The 26,410-nt window shown below is 34.3% G+C and overlaps 1 protein-coding gene across 2 annotated transcripts; it reads left to right on the top strand.

Moving 5' to 3' along the window:
- Nucleotides 1-568: 568 nt before the first annotated feature.
- LOC120629776 (thymosin beta) lies at nucleotides 569-26,176 on the top strand. Of its 2 annotated transcripts, XM_039898813.1 has the most exons (5): nucleotides 579-726; nucleotides 21,600-21,754; nucleotides 23,358-23,471; nucleotides 24,174-24,287; nucleotides 25,182-26,176. In XM_039898813.1, exons 2-5 carry the CDS (start codon nucleotides 21,610-21,612, stop codon nucleotides 25,319-25,321), a joined length of 513 nt encoding a protein of 170 aa, XP_039754747.1. In that variant the 5' UTR covers nucleotides 579-726; nucleotides 21,600-21,609; the 3' UTR covers nucleotides 25,322-26,176. The 2 variants fall into 2 exon arrangements, with proteins under 2 accessions (XP_039754748.1, XP_039754747.1); XM_039898814.1 differs by lacking the exon at nucleotides 24,174-24,287 and having other exon boundaries at nucleotides 569-726.
- The last annotated feature ends 234 nt before the right edge of the window (nucleotides 26,177-26,410 follow it).

Here is a 26,410-nt window from a genome sequence, read left to right as displayed (position 1 = left end):
TTGACTTTTATACGATTTGCTACAAATTCTCGAGAATCACAGGAAAACTAAAACCGTTAACCATATTGGCTAGAAAACATACATCGAACAATGACAGGTGGAGGAATTTTACCAAGGAGGTATATACCTAATCGTGTAATTCCGGAATCTACGAGAGATCAATGGACAATCTGGTTTTGTATGTAGGTACTTATATAATTAATACTTGTGTGCTGTGTACTGTAGCAATCTCTGGAAATGACACAAAGGTGTACGAGATAATCTTAAAGTTTTTGATGTTGATAAGACAGTATTATATAGTGGTTTTCATACATGCACCTACCTAGGTAGGTAGGTACCTACTTTACTACAATAACAATATCGTTACCCATCGTTAATAGTGTTTTGTTTTTCAATACAATCGTTACGGATTATGAATGAATCATCGAGGACGAGCATACGACACAAAGATCGCTATGCGTACAGCATAACGCGCATACTTACCACTACAAGCATTCAAAAATCCTCCCTATTCTTATAATAATAAAGCCTATATCCACTGCGTTTAGTAATGCCGTGTGTACCGCTGTCCGCCACCCCCAACTTTTATCGGTCGCACTCGCATACAACTTCTGTCTATTGAACCTTCACTACGTTTGCCGACGACACCCACCCAGACAGTCGGATTTTGCCGGTCGAGCACAGTGAACGTGTTTTATTAAGCCCCCACGACACCAAATAATTAAGGTGAGTGACTTTTTTTTTAATTAATTAATTGATATTCAACCTTTTCCTACACTATTTTGATTAAATTGAAAAAGTTACGAAAATTAAAATTTTTATCAGTACGAATTGTATTTGAATAAAGAATTCGTAATAAAAGTACAGTTTCATACAAAAATATTACACTTAGATTGATAAATTTAGCCCATTAACGAAATAATAAAACAGTTTTGATTTAAATGGTATTGAATTGATTGTTTTACGCCATAACGGCACTTCGCCGCCGGTACGGGTGGGAGCGGTTGCATGACTTCATCTACGTATACGGCTTTGTACCATCTGCCGCATACAATAAGCGAAAAATTCTTTTTGTTTTGTCGTGTTCGTACTTCGTATGCAATATCGATAATCGTATCAATGCATTCTTTGCTGTATGAGTAAGAAAATTATCTGCCGTGGCTCCATTTCATGTATGGAAAACCCGGTATATGCATTAAGATGTCGTAAGATTACCCACAATTTTATTACTATATTTACTTTAATAAGTTTACGGACCCCTACCTGTTTTTAGATGAATAACTTAGGTCGACATGTTAATAAATTGTTACATGTGATGAAATATTTTAAGGGGTTCATAAACGAGGGGAGATATTTTTGTACCTTTGATAGATTTACACCCACATTTTTGGAACTGGAAATAGCAAATGTAGTCAGTCGCTCTTTATGCCGCGTGTGAAGAAAACTTGTACGAAAAAAATATATATAACCGTGTCTTCATGGTTCGTTTGCCATCGAGCGAATTTATGCTAATAAATACAATTACTGCAAGTCGCTAACGCGGTCGTTCAACTTAAAAGCTCTCTCAATTAATAAATAGAACATTTTAATTGTCTTTTTTGAACTTGAACATTTTTGTTTTTTTTTTATTAAAATGCGGAACTGAGTAAAGTCAAACCATAGTCATACAGTCTCATTGTCAGACGAAAATAATGTATTTTGAAGGGACGTTCGGAATTAAAATATATTAAGGCGCGTTCATATTCAAGGACCCTTCTCGTACAAGGACATGTTCAATGTTAACGAACCCAATCACGGTTTCCATAAATAGCATTCTGACTCGAACCACATGGTTGACACATCCAATCGTTAATTTTATAGCTACCTACTTAAGTTAAATAAAACTTTAAAATAAATAACAAAAGATATATTTTTCAAAATACAAAATTTTGGTTAAAGATAAAAGTTTTCGTTTATAATTTAAGTACCTAGACTTTTTTTAATAAAACTGAACCAAATTGAAGTTGTTTGCCTGTTGTGCAGAAGAAAATAATGTGTGACGTTTTCCTTATTATGTATTCCATAAACTCAATATGCAGGCAAGAATTATGTTTTATAATAGGTAGGTACATTATAATATTATAGCGACTAGTATGACTTTATTATCGAATTGGCCCTTTAACTATAATACCTAAGTACTATTCAAGTAGACTGTCTACAGAATCAAAAAATTTGCATCTCTCTAAATGCAATATAGGTATGATATCCATTTTATGAATTATGTTATGAAAATGGACTTCAAAGAATACTTTTCGTGCGTTAGTTTCATGAGTATAGTTGTTGTATTGACATAGGTACTACATATATGTTTCTACAGTGAATGAACGATTACAAAAGAGTTAAACCGGTTAGGATGTCATGTCTACTTTCGCTGGCTTTCACGCGTCATAGCAACTTTAACGCCAATCGTTCACGAAATCTATAATTGGTAATTGCCTCAATTACTGTTGCGACTGCGGCATTGCGCATGAAAAAAACACGAGACATCAGAAGTACGCAGACGTCTCTTTAACCTTGAATGTTTGAGGTTGAAAATTTCACCGCTAGAATACTTTTTTGGTACAAACCTTACTAGGTAATATCATTTGTCTTTCTCTCACCAAATAGAGAAACGAATAAACGAACTTTTTTGCTCCTTTTATCTCTAAAATAATTTCGGTTTTCATGGGATGGAACTAAGTATTATGTACAGGTCTCCGGCATTACCTGCAAGCCAATAAATGAATTTTGTTCTTAATATACAAGATACTTTTTATCCTTTAAGTTTGATAACTTTCTATAAATGCTAGAGTGACCTTATTAGTTCGTCCTTATTTCGTGTTTATTAAACTTTCGCATTTTTGCAAGACAGAAGAAACATCAGCAATCAATTATGTAGGGATGCAATAGTAGTTTCTACCGCCTAGTAGACCGTACTAGTCCAGTACCAAAGTCTAGATTTGATTTTGTTTATTATTAAAAATAATGATGTACTTACAGGATTAAATTCACTTTTTTACATTAAATTTAACATCTCACCTAAAGGCATGGGTTTGAGCCACGCTTCTAAGTGTAGAAAATTAACTTTGCTTTCATTTAAACTTTGTATGATGTTGATGATTCAATGTCTGATTCACTAATTCGGAGAAAGAGAATTGAGCCCACATAACACTCAATAACAGGATACAAAAAGCACTCTGCAAATCTTTAGCTTATAGTAGCAAACATATAAGTAACTTCTGATTTCTGAATGCAAGAAAATGTTTTTATTTTATTTTATATGGACTATTAAGTCAGTTTGGATGATTTGCAAATACGATCAATATGTTAAGACAAACATTACCTACCTATTAACAAATAATTCAGGGTACGAATCTTGTTGTACCTTTGAACTCTTTAAAACAAGAACACTATTTATTGGTTTAAAATGAGCCTACAAATAATGTGAATGAAATATTTTCCTCATAGGTAACTATTTTTAAAACGCAAAATGGGACGATGATTCATACTTACTCATAAAATGAATCATATTATTAATGTGGTAAACTTGTAAAGTTATATTATGTTCGGTCTGTCGATTGGAATGTAAGCTGCAAGACAGCATTTAGAGTACAGTAAGGTCGGATTTGTTCGGTCCATTACAGGTTTCAGTTTGTTTAATAATTGGCATAAGGGTGCTGCGATTAATCAGTCGATATCACTAATGTGCCAAGATATACCATTAACTGAGTTTGGCCTAAAAACATTAGTTTTCTTCGTGCCTCGGAATTTTTTTAGTGGATTTGCCTCGGTCTTCATTTTCATGAATCCATACGTTTACATGTATTAATTATGTTATGTTATTTTTATATAAAAAGACAGTTTAGGTACTTTTCTCATCCTTAACCTAGGTACCTACGTACGCAGTAGTGTGTTGGGACTAAAATAATTATTTGTCTTTCATGTTATGAGAGTAAAGGCCCATCCGTTGAACATTAAAATATAAATTATAATAGTAATCAGGTGATTTATGATATATATATTTAAAATAATCATCATTTTTTAGGTTTCGTTAGGTCTCTTATTGAAAATTATTCGCGAAACGTTTAATTGCGCTTGTCTTACTTCGTGTTTGTCGATACATCATACATGTACGTACGTGGTATATATCAAAATATGTACCATACGACGTGAATGGTAATGAAATCTACTCAGACGGACGGACACTAGCGTACGTGCGAGGGAGAGGACGAATAGATTATTTCCCTTGTGCGAGAGAGAGGAATGAACTTCCCGAATACGAGAATCGATTGCGACCAAACAACCCTCAATACCTAAAAGCTGTAAAGGGTACTTACTTGTCTGCAGGGAAATTATTCGCATTAGCACGTGATTGTAAATAGAAAGCGAAAACGAGATTGTAAAGCCATTTAACTTTAAAATTAAACGATTAAAGTAACGTTACAATACCTACGCTTTGATAGAAAAAATTGTTATAGTAGTATTGATATTATTCATACAATTTGTAATTGAATTGATTAAGTAGTGTTAACTGATAATAACAGGAATAAAAACTTGTTTGGTTCCACCGTTTATTTTAAACAAATAAATAATACTTTGGTAACTTATTCAAAGTTTAATTGATGATTCATAGATAGAGATACTACCTCTGCGACACATGAAGTTGTTTTCAATAAGTAAAATTAAAATCTTTGATAATGTATTAAATTTTTGGCGCATTAAATATGGCTATACCTAACAGTATATTATGTGAATGCGTCATCCTTATGCTCCCAATACACCTAAAATAAAAAAAAAATGTATTTTTTTCCTCTTTTTTTACATATTAGAAAACAGACCAGATTCCAAATAATAATTCAATTACCTACCTGTTTTCATTTCTCGTTTAACTACGGATCCTAAAATAATATGTATTATTTGACTTGTTTTCGAAGACATCTAACCAGTATCTTTGTGAATTTATTTTAAATTTCGAATAGAAAATATATAGATACACGTATTGCAGATACAATAAATTATCTTAATGTCATGCCGCTGCTGCCCTAGGTACCCTACGTCTGTTCTGCCGATCAATAACCGGGGGATCTGAACCGCCATGTTTAGAGGCTGAAATAATAATAAGGGTGGAAGTTATAGCCCTTCGTCGTGATATTAGATGAATGAAACTAGATAAGTGAATATGGAATGCTAAAAAATACATTTCAACAATGTATGTAGCTGAGTTCGATATTAATTAAAATTTAGGCAATAATAAAGAGATGGTTGAAGCATAACAATTATTAATTTATATGTTTATGACCCTGTTATATCTTATTCGTATATATAGTTCGTAATACGTAAATACCTACTATACGGTTTGAGATAAATTATATATAAATATGACTTCTTGTATAAAAACAAAAGTAAATAATTTTATTCATCTATTAATATTATAATATGAAATAGCATTTAAAGTCAATGACCTTAACTTATAATTCATTTTTCTTAATGTTAGATTAATTAATTAAATAACTTTTCGGTAACTAAACACAGAACAATAGAAAATAGATTCACTGAAAATTTTAAGATGAACATATAATTTATGCGAAAACGTTATTTTTACTGTTAATATTCTTTTTATTATCGCTGTAAAATTTAATTAGTGTAAAAGATTTGGAAGACTAGAAAAAAATATGAGAAACGCAACGCCGGCCATCCGTGGTGCTTATGCTCTTCAAATCTCTTAATTGCAACAATCTTGACGCTCCATAAAATTTGAAACGTAAGTTTTGATGTTACGTTCTTGCGTCGGTGGAGGTCGATGACACTGTGACGTTTATCTTTTTTAAATCGTACCGTCATCGATTTTAACGACTGCCACTGAGTTATTTGAATGTGTAAATTGGAGTTATTAAAAGCCAATCGACGGAGTTTCTGGCAAAATTTTACCAGATGCTAATAAAATACAATATGAATTGCCCTCATTCCGTCGTACAGAAGAACAACGCCGTTTTGCACAAATATGACCAAAAAACTACTTGTTTTTAAAAAATAGTCATATTTATCCTCAGTCTGTTTATATACCAGTTGAGCCAGGCCTCTTTCTTCATTTAGATAAAGATGTAAATAATGTCTGCACTTGAAAATGTAACCACTAGGTTTTTGACAGGTGAAAATATAATGTCAAATCAACCAAAGGTTTTGTGACCTCCGACAATGCATTCAGACTCAGAACACCCCTCTTATACGCCGTAGATAAAAAAATATTGTACGTAAATCGTCAGGCATTCGTAACATGCGCCCGCCTTTGCCGCGGAGTCTATTTCACGCGACGCGGCACCGAGACAATCGTCGCATTGTCTGAATGCGCTATTGTCCGATTACACGCCCGATAAACCTACCGTGCCTAGTGTGTGCCTAACTGCCTATACGAGACACTAAACAGATCAACCTAACAGACATTACTTTAATACTATGCCTATTACAATCCCAAAAGGAAAGAGGGATTCGGGTTTATAAAGGGGTATAAACCAGTTGTTTAGTTGTGCCTACTTTCCGAACAGCAGTATAAGTAAATTCAAAAAGGAAGCCTTATCTCTGCTAGGCAAACTGTGAGATATGTAGCGCCTACTGCAATCCATTTCCTGCTACAGCCTATCTCTCAGGAGCGAGGGGCTTAGCTTTGATCCACAACGCTGCCCAAGCGGGTTGGTGGGCTTAACTGATGACTCGCTTCTCTGCGAAACAAATTTCCTAACTCCGAGCTTGTACTGAAAATCTGGGGAATTTTTAAGCAACATACAATGAAAACCTTACCATTTTAGCCCGACACGGAAATTTAAAGCATCTCTGAAGCCAGTAATCATGATCCCTTTTGTAAGGAAATGATGCAGGCAAATCGAGACACACTAGTGATGAGTCGGTTTAAGTTCAGATATCTACTAATTAACTGTAATTTTAATGGGCTCTCAAGAGACTTTTACACGATTCGCACTAATTTGACTTTCGAAATAAGTGAATGATTGGAATAGATTGGTTTTACTGCTCATTAACAATTTAAACGTTCTTCAAATGCGATAAAGAATGGCCAAAACACACCGCGGGTGGCAGGCGTACATTAAACAGGCATGGGGTTCTTTACCCATTTTTAATTCATACTTAAGTAAATACAGCTACCAAGATACAGATTTCAATGTCCAGGAATGACCACAAAGCATCAAACTAATTTCCCATGTCGATTTTTAAACGTTGGAATCCGTGTTTGTTACCAGTTCTGGCTGGCAAAAATCTGTCAATCTGAAAATAGAAATGTTTGTTTCCGAACGCTTAAAAAGTAGTGTTCGTATCCTCTTTTGCTGTAGTGAGATTTCATTCTTACATATGTCCGTGAAAGATGTAATGATGGAGACAATCCACAAGACGTATTTTTTCCTGACGGTAGTCTAACGGTACCCTGACCTTGATATGTATAGGTATGTCTACACGTGCTGATTGGCAAATCACTGGCTAGATAAGGCCGCCTACACACGTTATACGGCAGTTTGACGCCAGCAAGTAAAGTGCTCTTAGCAACAAAGGAAGTCATTTGTCGTCGACATTTTATGACTTCCTCTACGTTTTAATGTGAAAACGAAACGATTTTTAAATGTGTTTTAAATATGTTCTAACATTACCATTTAACCGTATGTAAAATTTTATTTAAACAATACAGAACTAACAATAATGCCTTTTATATGCTTTTTTATCAGAATTAAAAGAATAGGCACAATTTTCAACATATTTCCTTTCTAGTTGAACTCTAAACAGGTCCTCTAGTTTGACTTACTAAGTTTACAAACTTTACTCTGAAGTTAAGTAAATGATAAATCCTAGTAAATCTATCAATGTTCTTAGATGAAGCTGTCAAAATATATGGACGATTGATCCTCTATACCTTGTGTGACATTAGTTTAGATGGAAATTGTCAAAGGCTACAATATCTAATGATCTAAAAAAAAATTAAACATGCTCAATTTATTTATAAAAATTGCGGTCGAAAAATACTGTAAACATAGTGTGAATTTCTAAACATAGGTAGTGTTTAAATGTCAAACAAAACAGCCACGTTGTCCATCTGTCTGTAACTCAGTATTTATAGTTACTGGCGCGAGTGCAAGGCGAAAAATAGAATGCCTTCGTCATGGAATAGGTATAACTGTTCAGCAAACTACGCTGGAGAATCATATCTATATATGCTGTACCTACTTTATTTGCAGTTACGCAATCGGAGAAGTCTATTCAAGTATTAATAGAGTCCATAAACATGTTTGGAAACGGCTTAATTGTCCGATCCGATCCCGGTATCAGTATAATGGGGTCAAAAATTAAACGACATGTCCGGCTACCCGAAACCTGGTACTTATTTAGCCGAACATTAAAAGCTTAGTCTAGCCATACAACGGTGCCGACTTTGATGGGACACCTACCAAGACAAATAATTCTAATAGTATAAAGTTTTTAATAAAGTTTTGTGATTTTTGTCAGAATTAGGATATACATATTTTGTAAATTATTTTTCAGAGTATCTAAATTAATGTTATTGTAGCGGACCCCAGCGCCATCTGTCGGGCTAATTTGTGAATCTAAACCATCCAGGGTGCCACCCAAACGTATACCAAAAAATTCATTCAAATCGATCCAACCGTCTAGGAGGAGTTCAGTGACATACACACGACCATAAGAAATATATATATATAAGATTTTAATTTAAAGCATGTTGGCGTATTTGATTTGAAAAATATTGCCTTAAGACAGCCCGTTTACAATACCAATAATTAATAGTGAGATACCTACTCTTTCATCGTTCACGCGAAATGGTGACATAATATTATAATGTTGAATTATTGTCGAGTCAACAAATTGGGCTGTTTGCGAACAATACATGTTTGCGAAGGCTTCATTATCTTAATCAAACAATAGGTGCGTCCAAACTCCAGTGTTGTTATCCGCTCCGGGTCTGTCACTATCGGTCACTTTATTATCACTTTTATTAGTTCGATATATTAAGAGCTCCATACACGGGAAGATCCATCCTTTGCGATCCGTGGTAACTAAAGAGCTAGAAGATAATTGGATAATAAGTTAAAACACATTTATTACAGCGAGGCTACTAAACAATTGATGAATTACATCATGACAAGGTTGCTTGCAAGCACACCGCTCCGCTTGAACCTCTGGAAAGATAGAATAATAATTGTGACTCCTGTTGGAGTTTCTTGCCGGCAACTTCTTGGTAAAATCTGCCTTCTGAACGGTAGAGTCACTACAAACAGACAGACCAGGAAAAGTGAAGCGTTTTTTGAGTAGTGTTTCTGTTTTCTGGAAAAATTATTTAATTTATTTAAAATTCATTTATTTCAATTAAGGCTAATATAAGCACTTCTGAAACGTCAAGTCTGTCTGTATGTAATGACTCTACCACCGGTTCTGATGGCTGATTTTACCGAGAATAAGGCGGCAACTCAGCAGTTGCTCTTCTCCAACATCAATAATTTTAATTTACTTCATTCAAATTGGACATATTTTGACGCGTGGGTACGTAGTCATATATCGTACGTATGTACGTATTAAAATATGTAGGTACGCTTTAAAATAATTATTTCTTATCTCTAAGCGATTAAAATAAAAGTACTCTTCTAAACCTCATTTTTTTTCGATAATTCCGGAACCCGAAATGTTGCCAGGATAAATTAATTAACAACAATTAGAACTCTCCAGTTCCACCTTACGTCCAGACACCAGATATCGTTGCATTTTCTAATCTCTGAACAATTAAAATTAAAGTCATCTTCCAACCCTCTGTTTTATACGATGCTTCCAGAATTCAGAGTGTCCGGATTATTCCCGTTGTTGTTACAACTCAAATTAAACTAATGCAACAATAAATAGGTACTTACTAACTTAATTGATGAATTATGTATCTACCTACGGAACGACTGTCAGAGAATTTTAATTATCGATTCAGCGACATGGATATTCTTAAACACAAAATCTATACGATCAATTGACAAGTCAATGTGGGTATAGAAATGCTAATGTCATCTAAACGCGACATGCATCGAAGGTCGCATACAGATGGCATACAAAGCGACCTACTTCTCGCATTGCAGCCATTTATGGTGAAAAGGCGTACTTCATTTGTGAACCAGCCTTTATCCATCTCAGTACAAGGCTGTCTTTTAAGCGTCTTCAGTTATACCAGCAAGTCGCTGGTTTACACATTCAAACTTAGTTATGAATGCAAATGTTTGTTAAAGGAAATTGATTCTAATTTAGTTAATGCTAACGTTGGGGCTACAAGTGCATTCATATGAAGAACTGACTTAATAAATATATCACTATTTATTGGCAAATTTGAAATAATTACATTTGATGAAAACCGGTGTAAAATATAGCTTATTTTCGTTTCCAGGATATTTTTGTGCCAAGTTGCACCAAAATCATAGCACCCAGGTGCATAGATAACAATAAAAAATGTACACTTTCGCATTTTTTTATAATAGTATGAATGAAGTAAATAACGAGGCGATTAAAAACTAAACAAGTACTTTCGTAGACAGGTCCGACTGAGCTAGATTCGAACGTGTCTACCACCAACTTGCTGGTAGATCTGTCGAAGCATAATATCCCAGTGCAAGGCTGCTTTGTATCTCGTATGTCACGATTCACGATCTTCTGGAATGCACCGTATTTATAGATGGCAAGGTCATCCGTGATTCTGCGTACCTACCTTCAAATGGCGAATTCTTTTAATAAGGATTTATCACATGCACATCTTGATGGGTATAATATATAGCTTCGCCTCCTCGACAGGAAATAGTTTAATAAGGATGGCGCTACTCTAAAAATGTATATAAAATATTATTGTATTATATATTAAATTGACAGTCCATTTTACTGCTTATCAAATATTTATTCGTTTTAGAAACAATTGTGTTACTAAACAGTATTAGGTGCAAAACAAGACATTTTACGAGACAGACTCACTGAGTAAAGATTTCAACTAGGATACTTCAAACTCTCCAGTTTACAAATATAATCCATAAAAACTTACATGCATCTCTTCGAAAATAATGTCTTCGAGAAGTACCTAAATTATCATCAAGGTCAACGGTGATTATTATTATTTATCTGCGAAATAGTTTTGGTAATTTACTGACCATGACAATTTTCCGCTTCTAGAAATAATAAATCGTTTACGTATTACTCATTTATTTCTAGGTCAGAATGCCGATATTTGTGCTAAAGCTGGTCTTTAGTAAATCTCTTACGACTCATGAGATTTATAACTGCTATTTATCTTGTTAAGGAAAATAAATTCTTTTGCGAAGTTTTCGGTCGTCTTTAATTCTATTTTGTCTTTATTCTTGATAATCATGTATAAGCAGGAATATTCCCAATTTGGATTCCACCTTTATCACCATTCTTAGATATGCTGGGCCCAGGCATTCCGGCTTCTCAGGCACTAGAGTTTATAACGCTAACACCTGATTCTGAGAATTTATTAATGAAAAATCCTAATCAATGCCTTATTGCTGGGTACAGGGACGGTAGAGGGACGAGGTTTTTTTAGCAGAGCGGGTACTATCGTAGCATCTTCATCTGAGGAGTCTAAGGCCTACTAAAATAATGATAAACACAACAAATATAAGACTTATTTTTTGTAGAAACTCTCTAATAATATTGGCAATCGATTGATTTGTGCAACGTCACAACTCACTACAAAATTGAGTGAATATTAATTGTTGAATTTTATGGAAGAGAATGATGTTAAGAGAAATTTGAAAGTACATAATATGTCTTAAAAAGTAATGCCAATGAGTCATTCATGATATCAATACCGACCATGCGTTTTTATGCTTGAGGAAGTCTGCAGATTATTCTTACTTCTCGGAATTTACTGCGAAAACAGGTTAACGTTAAGTTGGTATTTTTTTACCTATGTATATTCGGGTCAACTGTTAAACCGATTTTGATGAAATATGGCACTCGTGTTGCTTGCATTCTAGAGATAGACATAGGATAATATATCGGGATAAAAAAAATACATCTTGTCCTCTATGCATGCCTTGACCGTTTTACTTATCTTGGTGAAATTTTGCAAAGCAATAGTTTTCATTCCGCAGACTGTCTCGGATTTATTGTACCCCGGGAAAACATAGGGTTCCCATAATATTAATAATATAAAAACCCAATTTAATTGATTATTTTGATGTATTTTTGATCGTTTGAAATCCATTATTGGAGCTGGAACTGGTATTTGAATTGAAAAACTTTTAAAATAAGTCCAGTAGCCTACTAGTACTAGCTAGATACGGTAATGAATAAGTGTTGCAAATCACTAAAACGGTACGTGTAAGTGGAGGCCGCGGCGACTTGCCGATATGCTTACGGTGAAATTTTAATAACTTTAACTTTCTACGGTCTGCCTCTAGCTTGGAGTACTTGCAGTAGGGACGCAGAGTTAGCCATCTTTAAACCTAAGCATATTAGATTTTAAAACGGTAAGTGTCATCATGGTTCAATTCTCTTATTTTTCAGAAATAAACTATGATTTTAAAACTTAAAAGTCTTTTGTTATTGAACAAGTTTCCGTATATAACACTTGGCGCATAATTTGATACGTGATAGTACGAGAACTCGCAGATCCTAAAGAAGGATATGATTTGATTGGATTCCTTTATTTGTATTTTTTTTTTAAATATAATAAATAAATATACAAATAAATGAACCTGCAGACTTCTTACATAATACTTAATTTCCATTGTTTTTATTTCAATATTCCCTCTCATATGTTAGCATTATAAAGATATAACACGGATCCAAAGTACATATACTTGTTAGGTTATAAAGACTCAGGCAAAATAAAGAAAACAGTCCACACATAGGGGAGTAATTTTGTACGCTAGCAACCCTACATGCTCCCGCGTGAGTCACGTCACAGAGCGGCGCGGTTCACTGCACGTTTCCCCTCGCAGACGGGACGTAATTTTGCTACTATCGATCACAAGTTTTTTTGGTCCCCCTAACTCGATTGTGGAATTTTTTGTACCTATACAGACGATTTCACGGCTTTTCTACTGATACCACAGATCAAAAGCAACTTTAAGTTATTGCCTGGTATGCTTTATTGCGTGATTGAAATTTAAATACCTTCATCATCCGCAGACTATTAACGATACACTGCTGGGCACAGGTGAGAGACGAGCTCTCATAGGAGAGACTGTGTTGGAGTCACGCTGCTCCAATGCGGATTGGTGGGCTTTACCTACATATGATCGTTTTATTTTTGTCTAGCTCCCTTTAAATCTCGTAGATTAAAAAAAAATACTTTATTTAAGTTAATAAGTTCATTAATTCTTTTCTTTATCTTTTAAGGGAACTCTTGTGTAATTTTTTTTTGCCTCTATTCTAAACCCATTTGGGCAGTCAGTCAGTGTCAGTATTTTATTGCTGTTGCAGATGAACGTATTCTTTTGAATTTCAAGAAACATATTTAGAACGATAATTATTTTGTACTCTATAGAAAAAATGCATGCATAAAATTTTTAATTTATTTTCATACATACACACTATAAAGAAGTAAATCGAAATAGTCAGCGATTAAAGTTTAGCTTTACTAGCACGTCCTCAGCTAAAATAGGTACGTAGTGCCTAGTTTTTAGTGGCTTAAGTGAGATAAGTTTATCGTCGTTTTACCCACGTACGCATTATTGTTTAGGTAGGTATGTTATGTAAATCTAATTAAGAGCATGGATGGATAGGTTGATCTATATATTTTTTTATATTATATAACTGAAGTGTGTTTGTAAGTTTATTCTCTAGAACTATCAGCGCGATGTACAAATTTGGATTATGTAGATACGAGTCATTTATTGAGGAACGATTAAGGCTATGATGTGACGATCCATAGTTAGAGCCGGTAAACGGCTAGTTTCAAATTCGAATTCTAACGTTAGTGTTGCCAGAGACATACTTTTATTTTGCGGACTTTCTTCTTATCCCAATCCTAGAGCCTTCTTCATGTTAAACATTAATAAACCAAAGTATACATATCATAGAACTTCCTAAGTTTTTTTTATATATACCTACATTTATAGTAAAAAAACATACAACAGACAACGATTATTAAACTGCTCACAATCTTCACTGGACTTAAGCGTATCGCCCTGACTAATGACTCACGAAGCATTAAAAAGTGAGTCAACTACAAGCACTCTTTTGTTTGACTTATCAAAGCAATGCCTTGTACCTTACACATGCGAACAACCATCTATGGATGTGCCAACATGCTGGTAGTTTGGCTGCCCGGTAATTGACTAGTCCAACTGATTAAAATGATTTGTAAGTTGGGATCGCCCGGCATATCAACTCTTGTTAATGTAAACTAGTTTGGTCAACATTTTAAGTTTACTTTATTTTTTCACTATCAAGCTAAATGACCGGAACTATGATTAACACCGCTGCCATATCACTTTGATTGTAGACAGAATTATTATAATTCCTCATTTAATTGATTTTACCTATTGATATTTTATTTTTATGATTCTTTATATACATTTTTATTAAACAGTCTGTAGCTGTAGCTGGGTCGCTGTTGTGAGACGGAAAAAGGATTATATTTTATGGAAAAATCGGCTTCTGATATAGACACTGCACTCTGTAGGGTTGATTTTTGTGTTATGTGCGATCCCGGCCGGTCGTGGGCTTCCCGCTGTAGTTCATACAAATAAGTAGACTGTCAATCTGAGTTGGAGTACGAAGTTGGCATGTCTGTAGAAGCTACACTACATTTCAAGCCACCATATGGTTGGTAAAGGCGTGCGTGTTGTGATATGTTTTTATCGTAATATTTTTAAAGCCGGTCGTACGTACTTGTCCTTCTCGTTCGTTTCGTTACCGTAAATGGTAATGGAAAGGAGCCATGACACGAGACAAACCGTTAAACACAAGTAAATTACTTTGACAATAGCTCACTTGATTTTATTTTTACAAAGATTAACAGATGGCCAACACTATTGTGGGGTTTTAACTGGGCGATTGTTAGACCCGCGTCAGGCTGTTTGAGATAAAAAAATTACTGTGTTAAACAAAAGAAGTGGGTACCTATTAATTGTTTACATTATTTTGGCTTCCTTCTTATTCCAAGCTTCCGATTGTTCTCGAAATTCAAATTTATCTTTCCGTGTTATAAAATCAATAGAAGTCTTAAAATGTTAAGTTAAAAAAATAATTGTAGAAAAGTTACATTAATTTTTATTAATTATTTTTTTTATTTATATGTTCAAAATAAGCTCAGTGTCAGTTATTAAAAGAGTTTCAGTATTAGTCGGTTGGGGTATAGTGTAATTTACTGAAACGAGTAAACAACATTATGTAATGAACAACTTGCACTGACTATGTTAATCGATTTATCAGGATTTACGATAAAATGTACCTACCTGTTACATAAAGAACCTGTCTTTTACTCGTGATTATTTTTATAAAGTTTTTTAATTACCTAACTAGCTTATTGACTTTTTTAAAATTATCTACAAGATTTTTATTGCCTAATAAAAGAGTAATGCCATTTGCTTAAATTATCCCTGGAATTTTTTGCGTAGAAGCGGAGCCATTTTCGATGAAACTTTTCCTTTTAGGAAGGACGAAAGCTAAAATAAATGTTCCAGCCCATTTTATTGCTGTAATTCTGCGAGGGTGAATCGCGGTTCTAGCTCAAATATTCAATGATAGGCAACTAGATAGAAAGAAAAGGAAAGAAGAACTAACTATCACAATGTAAGCTGTATATAACTAGTTACGTATACATAGGTATAAAAGAGTTAAGTTTTCTGCAAAAGGATAAAAATGATTCAACTTGTAACTCGTTACGCAAGTTTCATCTTATCGCAAACCTGTGCAGTAGGGTTGCCAGATAAATCCTTTTATTTTCGCGGAGATTTTTGGGGTAAAACGATGATTAGGTAATAAGGTAGGTTTTTAAGTACATTTCAGTAAATATGCTGTTTCCTCTCTGTCACGTATTGTCAAAATTGTTAGCAAATTTGGCTTTTGTATGTACGTTTGCTTAAAAAAAGGTATCTTCGTGCAGACTAAAACGTTACTCAAGACTGCAGAGATTATCCGTATAAGTTCGTGTAGTATACTCTAAATAGTTGTAAGAAAACTATTAAACGTTGTAAGATATGAACATGGGATTTCTTTAGCGATCCTTAACCCATTATTGCATATGGTTATAACTTACAACACAGAATAAAATATGGCAACTAATTAAAACAAAGGCAACGATTAATAAGCACGCATTTTTTTTCCAATTCCATAGAATATCTGTTCTTTTTTCGGAAAAGTTAACTGAAACTCCGCATCTTTTCCAATCATATTATGAACTCGAAAATACGTTGTAGAGAGTTGTGACTTGTGAACGAAAACTAGTTCTCCACCTCCTTGAAGTAGCGTAACGTCGCGTTGTCAAAAGGATAACAATATTACAATCTTGGGCACTAGTAACATGTTATAATTTACTGGATACGGTATCGCCACCAAATTGCGAGGGTACCCAAGATTTCCCGGCCATATGGCAACCCTTACCTTTTCCGTTGGCGACAGACGGGCACTGACATTGCAGGTTATACGTATAAACGTTAAGCAAAATAATTTCACAAACAACCTTTTTGGCGCCACCATTTAAGAGTGCTGGCCGATATTTCGTTGCAGTTTCACGGCTCTACCACGTACCGATCCGACTGGAATTTGGCACAGCGATATTTACCACTCTGAAGACGAATAAAAATTAGTGGCTACACCGCGGAATACGGAAATTCCATAAGTTCATAACTAATAGCACTCCGCTCCGATTTCGTCCCACGCAAGAGAGAATTAAGATTGAGAAATGTTGATTGTGGAAAATTGCTAAGTTTCTGGTCGCCTTTTCTCGGTAGAATTTGCCTTAACCGGGTGCTAGTAGTAGAGTAGATAGGTGTGACTTTTTTTTCAAAATTGTTGAAATTAGGCGTACCTACTTGAAGTAAATAAGAGTTTTTTAATCATAAATATTATCTGTTATAAAAGACCTTTTTCAATTGATTTTGTCAAAAATTAAAAACAAAACTGCTTTAGCCTGAAATTCGACGTTTTTTTATGGCGTTTTTCTTTGTTATAAGTCTAAATTCCGAATTTCAAGCTATTTATACAAACACATAATACAACCCTTGATGGCTTAAGTTATACTGTTTGTTGTACTAGTGCATAATCAACAGGTTTCTTCTCAGAACGAGAAATGGTTAGGTCGTGGTCCCACAGGCTGACCAATAGCGGGTTACTAGACTTCACACGCCTTTGAGAACGATATGAGGAAACCTTAGCATGCAGGTTTCCTTACGATGGTGTTTTCTTTATCATCAAAGCTCAAAGGCATGCAAAAAATCCGGAAGGGAGGCTGAAGGCCTAACCACTGGGCTATCACCAGTGGCGTGCATAAAGGGGTATGCACAGGGTATGCAGATGATATAAAATAGAGAAAATCTCCAGTAAGTGTTATAATTACTTAACGGTAGGCTTTTTATAACTCTTACAATGCCTATCCTTAAGTTTTTTATAACTCGTACCCTGTGCATACCCTCTATGCACGCCACTGGCTATCACCGCTTCAGTACGTAATATTTGTTGTTATTTTAATGTCAATCAACTATTATCTGCCCCATCTTGAGGTTGCAGCAATAAATTCAAAGCGGCGACTTCAGTATGTCTTGTCAATTTAATTACGTTTTGTGATTTATAGCACAGTAAATAATGTTCTTATGACACATTAGTGATAAATTTATTTGGTTTGTGCAGTTTATTGTAGCAACAACTTCTTTGCACAGTCCAGATCGAATGGGTTATTAATTTTTTTTATTTACTTTGTAGCCAAATAAGTGAATTATTCCAGTCTTTCCCCCTGAGCTGTCCCTTCAGTGCGACAGATAATAAACAGACAGACATCTTACCCTTACATAAAAACGAACAAGAAAAGATGCGTTATTTTTTTACAGTATCGAAATAATATTGAAAAACCAAATCTCTTAGCAACAATAATTTGAAACATTATTTTGGAGAATATTTCCGCAGTAACGTAGCCTATGCAGACAGTGTCAAGTGCCAAATTTCATGTAGGGAAAAGGTCAGTCACCTTTCAGGCAAACACCCTTTCTTGTTTAATATATGAGTAACGCCTAAGGCCAAGAAACTTCATGCTAAACGAAAGCTTTCATAAAAAATCTGAATAGTTATTCAACACTACTTCGAGAAATTAAAACAAAAAATCTGGAAAAGGCCTTAATGGGCAGCAGTTTTTAAAAAGCTTTATGTATAAAACAGAGAGTCGAATGCTCATTTCACATTTCAGTTTTTTTACATTGTTCCCCGTGATGGCGAGCCTAGGGTTACCTCTACCTACGTTGTTATAAACTTCTTTTTATTTATGTCCGCGGTCTCGTCCGTGTACTTACTAGTTCTAATAAGTATTTTTACCCCATAAGTTTCATCCACTGTTTGATACAATAGCCCAGTCGAGTCGTAACGCCCTCTCGCCAGCGAATCGCATTATATACTCGCTCTGAGCTCTCCTATATATATCGCAACTATTTATGCGTTTCGTTTAGCGTTCTTGCGTTAATTTAAATTTTTCCTTTTTAACTCAGCTTTAGACTCTGAACCTCCTGATGTTAATTAGCCTATGACTTTAGAGACTTTTTAAAATAAAACTGAAAGAATAAATATTTTTGGGAATTCCCATATTAGCACTTTGTCACATACGTTATTGTGTTTTGGTACACAACGTTCTGAGAATGCAAATTTTTGGCGTGTGGTTGGCAACCCTAGCCGTAGGTACGAATAAAACGTTGAATAGGTGATTATTTAGTAAAATCCACCCCGCCGAGACTTCCTCCCCGGACAAAAGGTTGTTTCCCCGCCAACCGGATGTATACTCATTTGGTATACATTACAGTGCATCAGTGGCAACAATGACCGGCGAAATCTGTATTCGAGTCTCGCAAGCGCGCTGCCACTGTCTTCCAGACCACATTATTTTATCGAAGGAGATATTAATATGGCTCTTGATCGCCTCTATTCTACTCTCCTTCGTTTTAAAGATTATTAAACTTATCTCACAAAGTGACCCGCTCGCGAGGGTGGTACCATTGCAGCCAATCGACTCTAGAAACTATTACTGATAATTGGGAATATGTAGGCATTTAAAATCAGTCCTTTTCGGTTTTCCGGTATTTTGGATTTGTTGATTTCACAGGTTGATTTATATATTATAAATGCCTATAATTAATATGCCCATAACTAGAAGTTAAACTAAAAAAAAAATTAAGTTGGTGGTGTTTTGCTCTGAAGAGGGTTAAAGTCTTTGTTCTTATTATTATTCTCTTCAGTCATGATTATGGAGGGTAGAGGTAAGGAGAGTCATCTGTGTATATGAAAAAGTGTCGTCAAAATGTATTAAATTAGGATGGCGCCACATTTGCATCAGGGTTACTCTTAAAAGAAGCGCCAAATATAAATATTGTTAGAGTAGGCTTGAAAAATAAACAAGGAAGTATGGAGATACAAGGAAGTAAGGTTATATTTACCACAATATTTTGTACAACGTAAGTTGTAGAAATTCTCAATAATTAACTACTTTAGTCGATAATGACATTAAATTTTTTAACTCGGCATACTTCAATTCATCTACGATTGCTACATTCATACCATACACTGTGCATCCACCAGCGCCATTGTGGAGGATTTTTGAACTGTTATTTAGCGCAACAACTGGACACTTTTTCAACTTTTCTCCCATATAAGATGACTCTTCTTACCTCTACCCTCCATAGTCATGATTTACTACAGCGTCAATTGTCGAGTAGTTACCATAGACAAGTTAAAATCAAATAGGTATGTTTTTTAAACTAAAAAGTTTGTTAGTTTTTGTTTGGGTTTCTATTCTCAGAATGGTTTAAAAGGTGAATTCTCACTGATTATAAAATTAATCAATGTTTTTTTTTTACCAAAATCTTGTTGCCCCACGCCCGTTACTAAGTCTAGTCTCGCAAAGAAAACATAACACACACCAAACTGGTAAATGAACGCGAAGAATATTTTTGCCGGTCACGTAATGTGTTTTTAATATGTATGGAAAGAGGTTTGTTATGTAGGTAGCTAAGTATGAGTCAGATAACGCGGAGCGTAGTTAACCGGTACAGTTAACTAAAACAAACTTTTTCCGGTTTAGCGGTAATAATCTACTCTGCAGTAATAAGTGTTTAGTTAGAACCCGTTCAAACTTTTATATAAATGTGTACATGTAGACATGTAGTTGGGCAAGGCGAGGTAATTAAATATTTTTGAATTTAGAATATACCCACCTTGAAGATTCGTAAAAAGTTTGACACGATATTTACGATTTAATTATTTAACTAGATGACTGAATGGAGTATGATATATCCACCTGTATCTGCTACAGATTTTTTTATAACTTCAAAGTTTTTTTTAATAGATCTATTTATTATTTAATCTCTGATCATGTGATCAGAAATGTAGAACATTCATATTTATAACTTTCCCCCATTTTTGCAGTCGAGAAAAATTCTCTATGCAAAGGCTAATATTTAACTTCGATCGTAACAACTTACCTAGTTGTAACAGTAAACACGGATAATTTCTTCTTGAAGATAAATATATTTACGTGTATGGTCTTGAATCACTTACCATGATTGTTAGTGAGATAGCGTTCGACTAACGACGCCTTGCTAGGAATCTGATGACTAAACCATTTCTTTATGTGTAAGCCTGTCGTAGAATCAAGAATAAATTACTGGTTATCTTCACTTAAGGTATCTTGATATGCGAATGATTTTCCTCAATTCTAGTAAAAAGTCATACTTATTATTTTTAAATATTTTTTGGTTTTTGTGTTGGGGTTGGTTGAGATTCGGAAGATTATCCTAATATTTTTTCAGTTTTGAATAGTCTGATTTTTTTCATTTATAAAGCAAATTAAATACATGAATATAGTTTTCTTTTAGAAATTAGCTTTACTAGTAAGTATTAGTCACATGCAGATGATATATTTTATCCGAACAAATCGTGGGGTTTGCCTTTATTTGCATTTTTCGGGTGGGCTTGGTCCTTATTTGGGATCGGTTGCATTTTGCATTTTAAATACAGCCATATTTATGACGAGTTCAGCCGTTCTTAAGATAGACCCTGACAAACAAAATTTTTAAAAACGTTCATGTTATGTTATCGTTAAAATAAATATAATCTTCAATCCTAAGTAAGGTTATTTGTATGATGTTTAATCCACTTTAATTTTATTTATTCGTATAGATGTGTGTCTGTCCTACCTTCACACCATAACTAAGCAACCAATCGATTTCATTTTTGGTATAGAGTTGGTTGCAAGGACGGAGAGTAATATAGCGTATATTACTCTCTGGTCATACTTGGTCCTGGCAAAACAACTTATTCCCAATGGTGGTTTACAGAAACACTTCAGTTCTTCACTTCTTAATTTTATATTCCTTTGTCCACAGATCTCGAATCATGGCCTGCTCAGTGAGTGACGCTCCCTCCCTCAAGGACCTGCCAAAGGTCGCCACTGACCTCAAGAGCCAGCTCGAGGCCTTCAACCCAAGCTGTCTTCGTGACGTCGACACAAATGAGAAGATCGTGCTGCCTTCCGCAGAAGGTTATTATCATATTTTTTTTTTTAAAAGCCCATACAGTAAAATGTTTTAGCCCGTTTAAAGGCATACAAATCACATCTGGAGATCAAGAGCAACATAAATTATTATGATAGAGTTCTTAACCATGCGTAAGCTAAATAAGGAACGATATGCGGCATTAGAGAGTACATTATCTGGTTCAATTATATTGAAGTGATATTCCTAGGGTCCTTTAAAATTTTAACGTTAAAATTTTTGATTTAATCTGAAGCTAATTTTGTATCACCAACTTTTTTTTCTATTAAGGCCATAAGGAATACCCCTTTCGAAGGTAAAAAGAGAGTACCTACAGATCAATCAAGTAAAATTCTGGCTTGGTGTGTGGCTTTAAAATGATTGATATGATAAGTTATGATATGAAAGTCAACAACAAAACAGGACCAGAAATAATATTATCGACCGATAAGATTCAAACGAATTTATTTAGATAAAAGACAGAGTCCCACTTACGCCGTTATTTACAAGAAAAAGTAATAAAATAAAAATTATTCCAAACTAAGATATCTGCTTAGGGCATAATAACTTAACACACTTTTAAAATGATTGATAAGATAAGTTCTGTTAAGAAATTTACCATCAAAAGAGAAACAAAAATAATAATATCGACAGATAAGATTCAAAGAATTTTATTTAGATAATACATTGCCCTACCCAAGTTTTTTTTACAATAAAAAGTGATCTAATATAAATGATTCTTATTTCTAAACTAAGATATCTGCGTATCGCCACAGCCATAGCGGTCGTGTCAGAGGTGGAGTTATACAATTATAATGGTTTTAACAGACGTAGCACAAGAAAAGCAACACACAGCTCTTCTACACGACGTTGAAAAATTTCAGGCATCATCCTTAAAAAAAGTAATAAAATAAAAATTATTCCAAACTAAGATATCTGCTTAGGGCATAATATCTTAACACACTTTTAAAATGATTGATAAGATAAGTTCTGTTAAGAAATTTACCATCAAAAGAGAAACAAAAATAATAATATCGACAGATAAGATTCAAAGAATTTTATTTAGATAATACATTGCCCTACCCAAGTTTTTTTTACAATAAAAAGTGATCTAATATAAATGATTCTTATTTCTAAACTAAGATATCTGCGTATCGCCACAGCCATAGCGGTCGTGTCAGAGGTGGAGTTATACAATTATAATTGTTTTAACAGACGTAGCACAAGAAAAGCAACACACAGCTCTTCTACACGACGTTGAAAAATTTCAGGCATCATCCTTAAGGAAAACGGACACCGTAGAAAAAATAGTCCTACCTAACGCATTAGGTATTCAGCCTGGGTGGAAAAATGCAAAACACTTATAACGGCTTGTGTCCCGTTGCACCTGTTTTAACAAAGATTTTTTCAAGTTTTCCGTTTGATAAAAAATAACAAGGCTTTTCCTTTTTTGTCGGTACTAAATTATATTTTAACGTGTAAATAGCATGTGTGTTAATATCGTTTTTTTTCCAATAACATAATTATCATTTCAATTTTGAGGCGTTTTTCACAAAGGCATCCTTTGCTTTATTTTATGATAGAAGTTAACGTCTTGTTTATGATTTGCAGATGTAGCCACTGAAAAAACTCAAAAGTCCCTATTTGATGGGATCGAAAAGTTCGACGCCGCCAGTCTGAAGCACACAGAAACACAAGAAAAGAACCCGCTTCCTGATAAAGATGGTAAATTAAATAATTTGCGCATTTCTATTTTGTCAGTGCAAAAAAGCATGACGAGTGTTTATTAATGCAATGCTCTTAAATTAAAAAAAAATATTCTATCAATTATACAAGCATCCCCAATTGATCAGTCATAATTTAATTTGGTTTTTTATGTTTTGTAAAATTATTAATTTTCTGTTTTCACTAACGACCAACTAGGCAACGCCTAATTTAAGAAGATTCCCAACCATGCATCAATTTTTTTTCTATAGTTATCGCCTAAGAGATGGTAAAACGTTTTTTCCCTATAGACATTGCTTTATTCATAGGCATTCCATTTAAGCGATGCCTAGGTTTAATGAAAACAGGCATATATCACATAGCAATAATAAAACAATGTATATTAAAGCTTAAATACTACGCCTTTGCCCCTTTTAAATTATAATTTAATTCTGAGTACTTATTTCAAACACAACAATATCGCAAAACAGAAATCCTGCTGCACCAAAGTTTGAGTATCCTCGCAATAACTAAATGTTCTTATCAACATTTCCTTAATAATTAGCTTACTACACGCTTTTCCTTATTATTTTACGTGTTAATTATAAACTGTAAAGCATGTTTATTATGCGTCTATATGCTTTTATAAAAATATGTTCACTTTGTTTATACATAATGCTTTTTTACTTATGTTTGCCGTGCACGATTTTTGCTTCATACCAGTTGTGGCAGCGGAGAAGGCGCATCAGAACCTTCTAGATGGAGTAGAACAATTTGACAAGACTCAAATGAAGCACACGGAGACCGAAGAAAAAAATTCCTTGCCGGCCATTGAAGGTTTAATTTTACCGCTTTTTTATGCTTAAGCATGTATATAAACTTTTAAATATTGTTTTTTTTCCGCCGACAGTGATAAACTTAGTTTAACATAACCAACTAGGCATTATCAATTTATCGAAAAAGATACTGTTTAGTATCTTGGTAACTTGGACCTTAATTGGTTTACGATGTACATTTTGACACATTTAAAAACAAGGACGGTGGGTTAGGAATGTGTTCCAAGTAGAATGTAATAAAAACATACTGTCTATTGACTGCTGTTAAAAAATCTGGTATATATTTATGAGTGGCATAACTTCTAATCATAATCATCGCCAACAAATTCATACTGGACCACGCCATATAAACATCCAGTTATCGAAATGCACTGCGTCTTGGTCTGCGTACCACATCTAATACGTTTCCCATTAAAACATTCATCTATTAGTAGGAAGTCAACAATACACCGCGGCGCGCTATTACTTCGTTTGCAGGGTCCCTAGTGACCGTTTTCATACAAACAAGTCAATGCGTAAATAACGCCTAAGGAGATTCCTAGAGATACTTCAATCGTTCATAAATGTCGCCTAAATAATTAGGTATTCGTTAGTTAGGCGATGGCTAGGTTAAGAGAAAAATTCAAAAAATCCAAATTCATTTATTTAAAGTAGGCCTAATATAAACACCTTTGAAACGTCATGTCCGTCTGTTTGTAGTGACTTTACCACCGGTTCGGAAGGCAGATTCTACCGAGAAGAAGCCTGAGAAATAATAAATAAGCATCTCAAGAGATGAGGGCGTTCAAGCAAACAAACTATAGTTTTTTTATTAGTAAAGACAAAATTATCGAGGGGGAGGCTGCTGGTAAAATATAATTTATTCTTTTTACTAAACCCTTTGTATTTCCAATAGCTATTGAAGCGGAGAAGGAAAAGAACAAGTTCTTGAACGGAATCGAAAACTTCGACCCAACCAAGTTGAAGCACACTGAGACTTGCGAGAAGAACCCCCTGCCCACCAAGGACATAATCGAGCAGGAGAAGACGGCCTGAACTACCTTCCATTATTTATCGCAACTATATATCGCTAGTATCGCCGTATTTTAGACTCGATGTAAGATTCAATAAGGCCAGTTTACGATGTCCGTTTGTGGCAACATCGATTATCTATGCCTAAAACCTAAAAAGGCGTGAAGCCTGATGTCGAAAAAATTATATCCCCTTAAAATACTCCATACCCACTCCAAAATAAACGGACCCCGTGAACTGGTTGTTATCATTAGATTGTAGGAACCAAATTTTCTATGTCACTTTTAATGGTATATATATATATCTGATAAGTGTATTTTACGAGCATTTTATTTATTTTTTAATGAAGAGTAAATTTTAAGATTGAGTACTGATTTTATTTTAAGCTGGGAACACACTGCACTCCGGATTCGAAAATGTCTTAGTTCAGATGTCGCTTTGTGCTTGTGTTCTCTATATTTTAAACTAGAAATTTTAAGTACTTTTTTACATGAGATTCCACGCGTCGTCGTGAGAGGCCTCTGGTCTTTTTAATTTATTAGGAGTGTAGTTACCAAGACAATTTTCAATAATTTCAAATTTGGCAAGTTTTCAAATATATAATATCCCAGAAGTAAGCGAGATCGAAAATCGTAGGTTTAATACTAAATGCTCAACTGCGTATATTAAAGCTAAGATTATCTTATTTGTTTTTGCTAATTAATTTTCTTGTGATGAAGATGAACAATAAATTTTTATACTGTCGTATTACAATATGTGTCAATAAATTCATTTTTAAAATTTTATAGGATGCCAACGATGCCAATAAAGAACAATTTTGTATTAAAAATTTGTATGTTTTACAGACGGTGCTTTTTCTAAAATATAGAACCAAAACTAGTTGTTTTTTAATTTCATACCCTGCTCCTAAAACTGCTGTTGTATTGTGAAAGCGTTTTGTTAGATGAAATATTTTTTTTAAGAATCGCGAAAAAGTGTTAACTTGATGGTTCCAGAGATTGGATTGTGCTAATAAATGGTGGGTGGAAATAATTATATTTTCATATCCATATTAAGGGATAATTAGGAGTGACGTCTTCCCAACAAATTGGGGTATCAAATGCAAACCTAGAC

This window comes from Pararge aegeria, chromosome 15, assembly GCF_905163445.1.
Source record: "Pararge aegeria chromosome 15, ilParAegt1.1, whole genome shotgun sequence".
In the NCBI taxonomy this organism is placed as follows: Eukaryota; Metazoa; Arthropoda; class Insecta; order Lepidoptera; family Nymphalidae; genus Pararge; species Pararge aegeria.
This window is presented reverse-complemented; position numbering and strand designations above follow the sequence as displayed.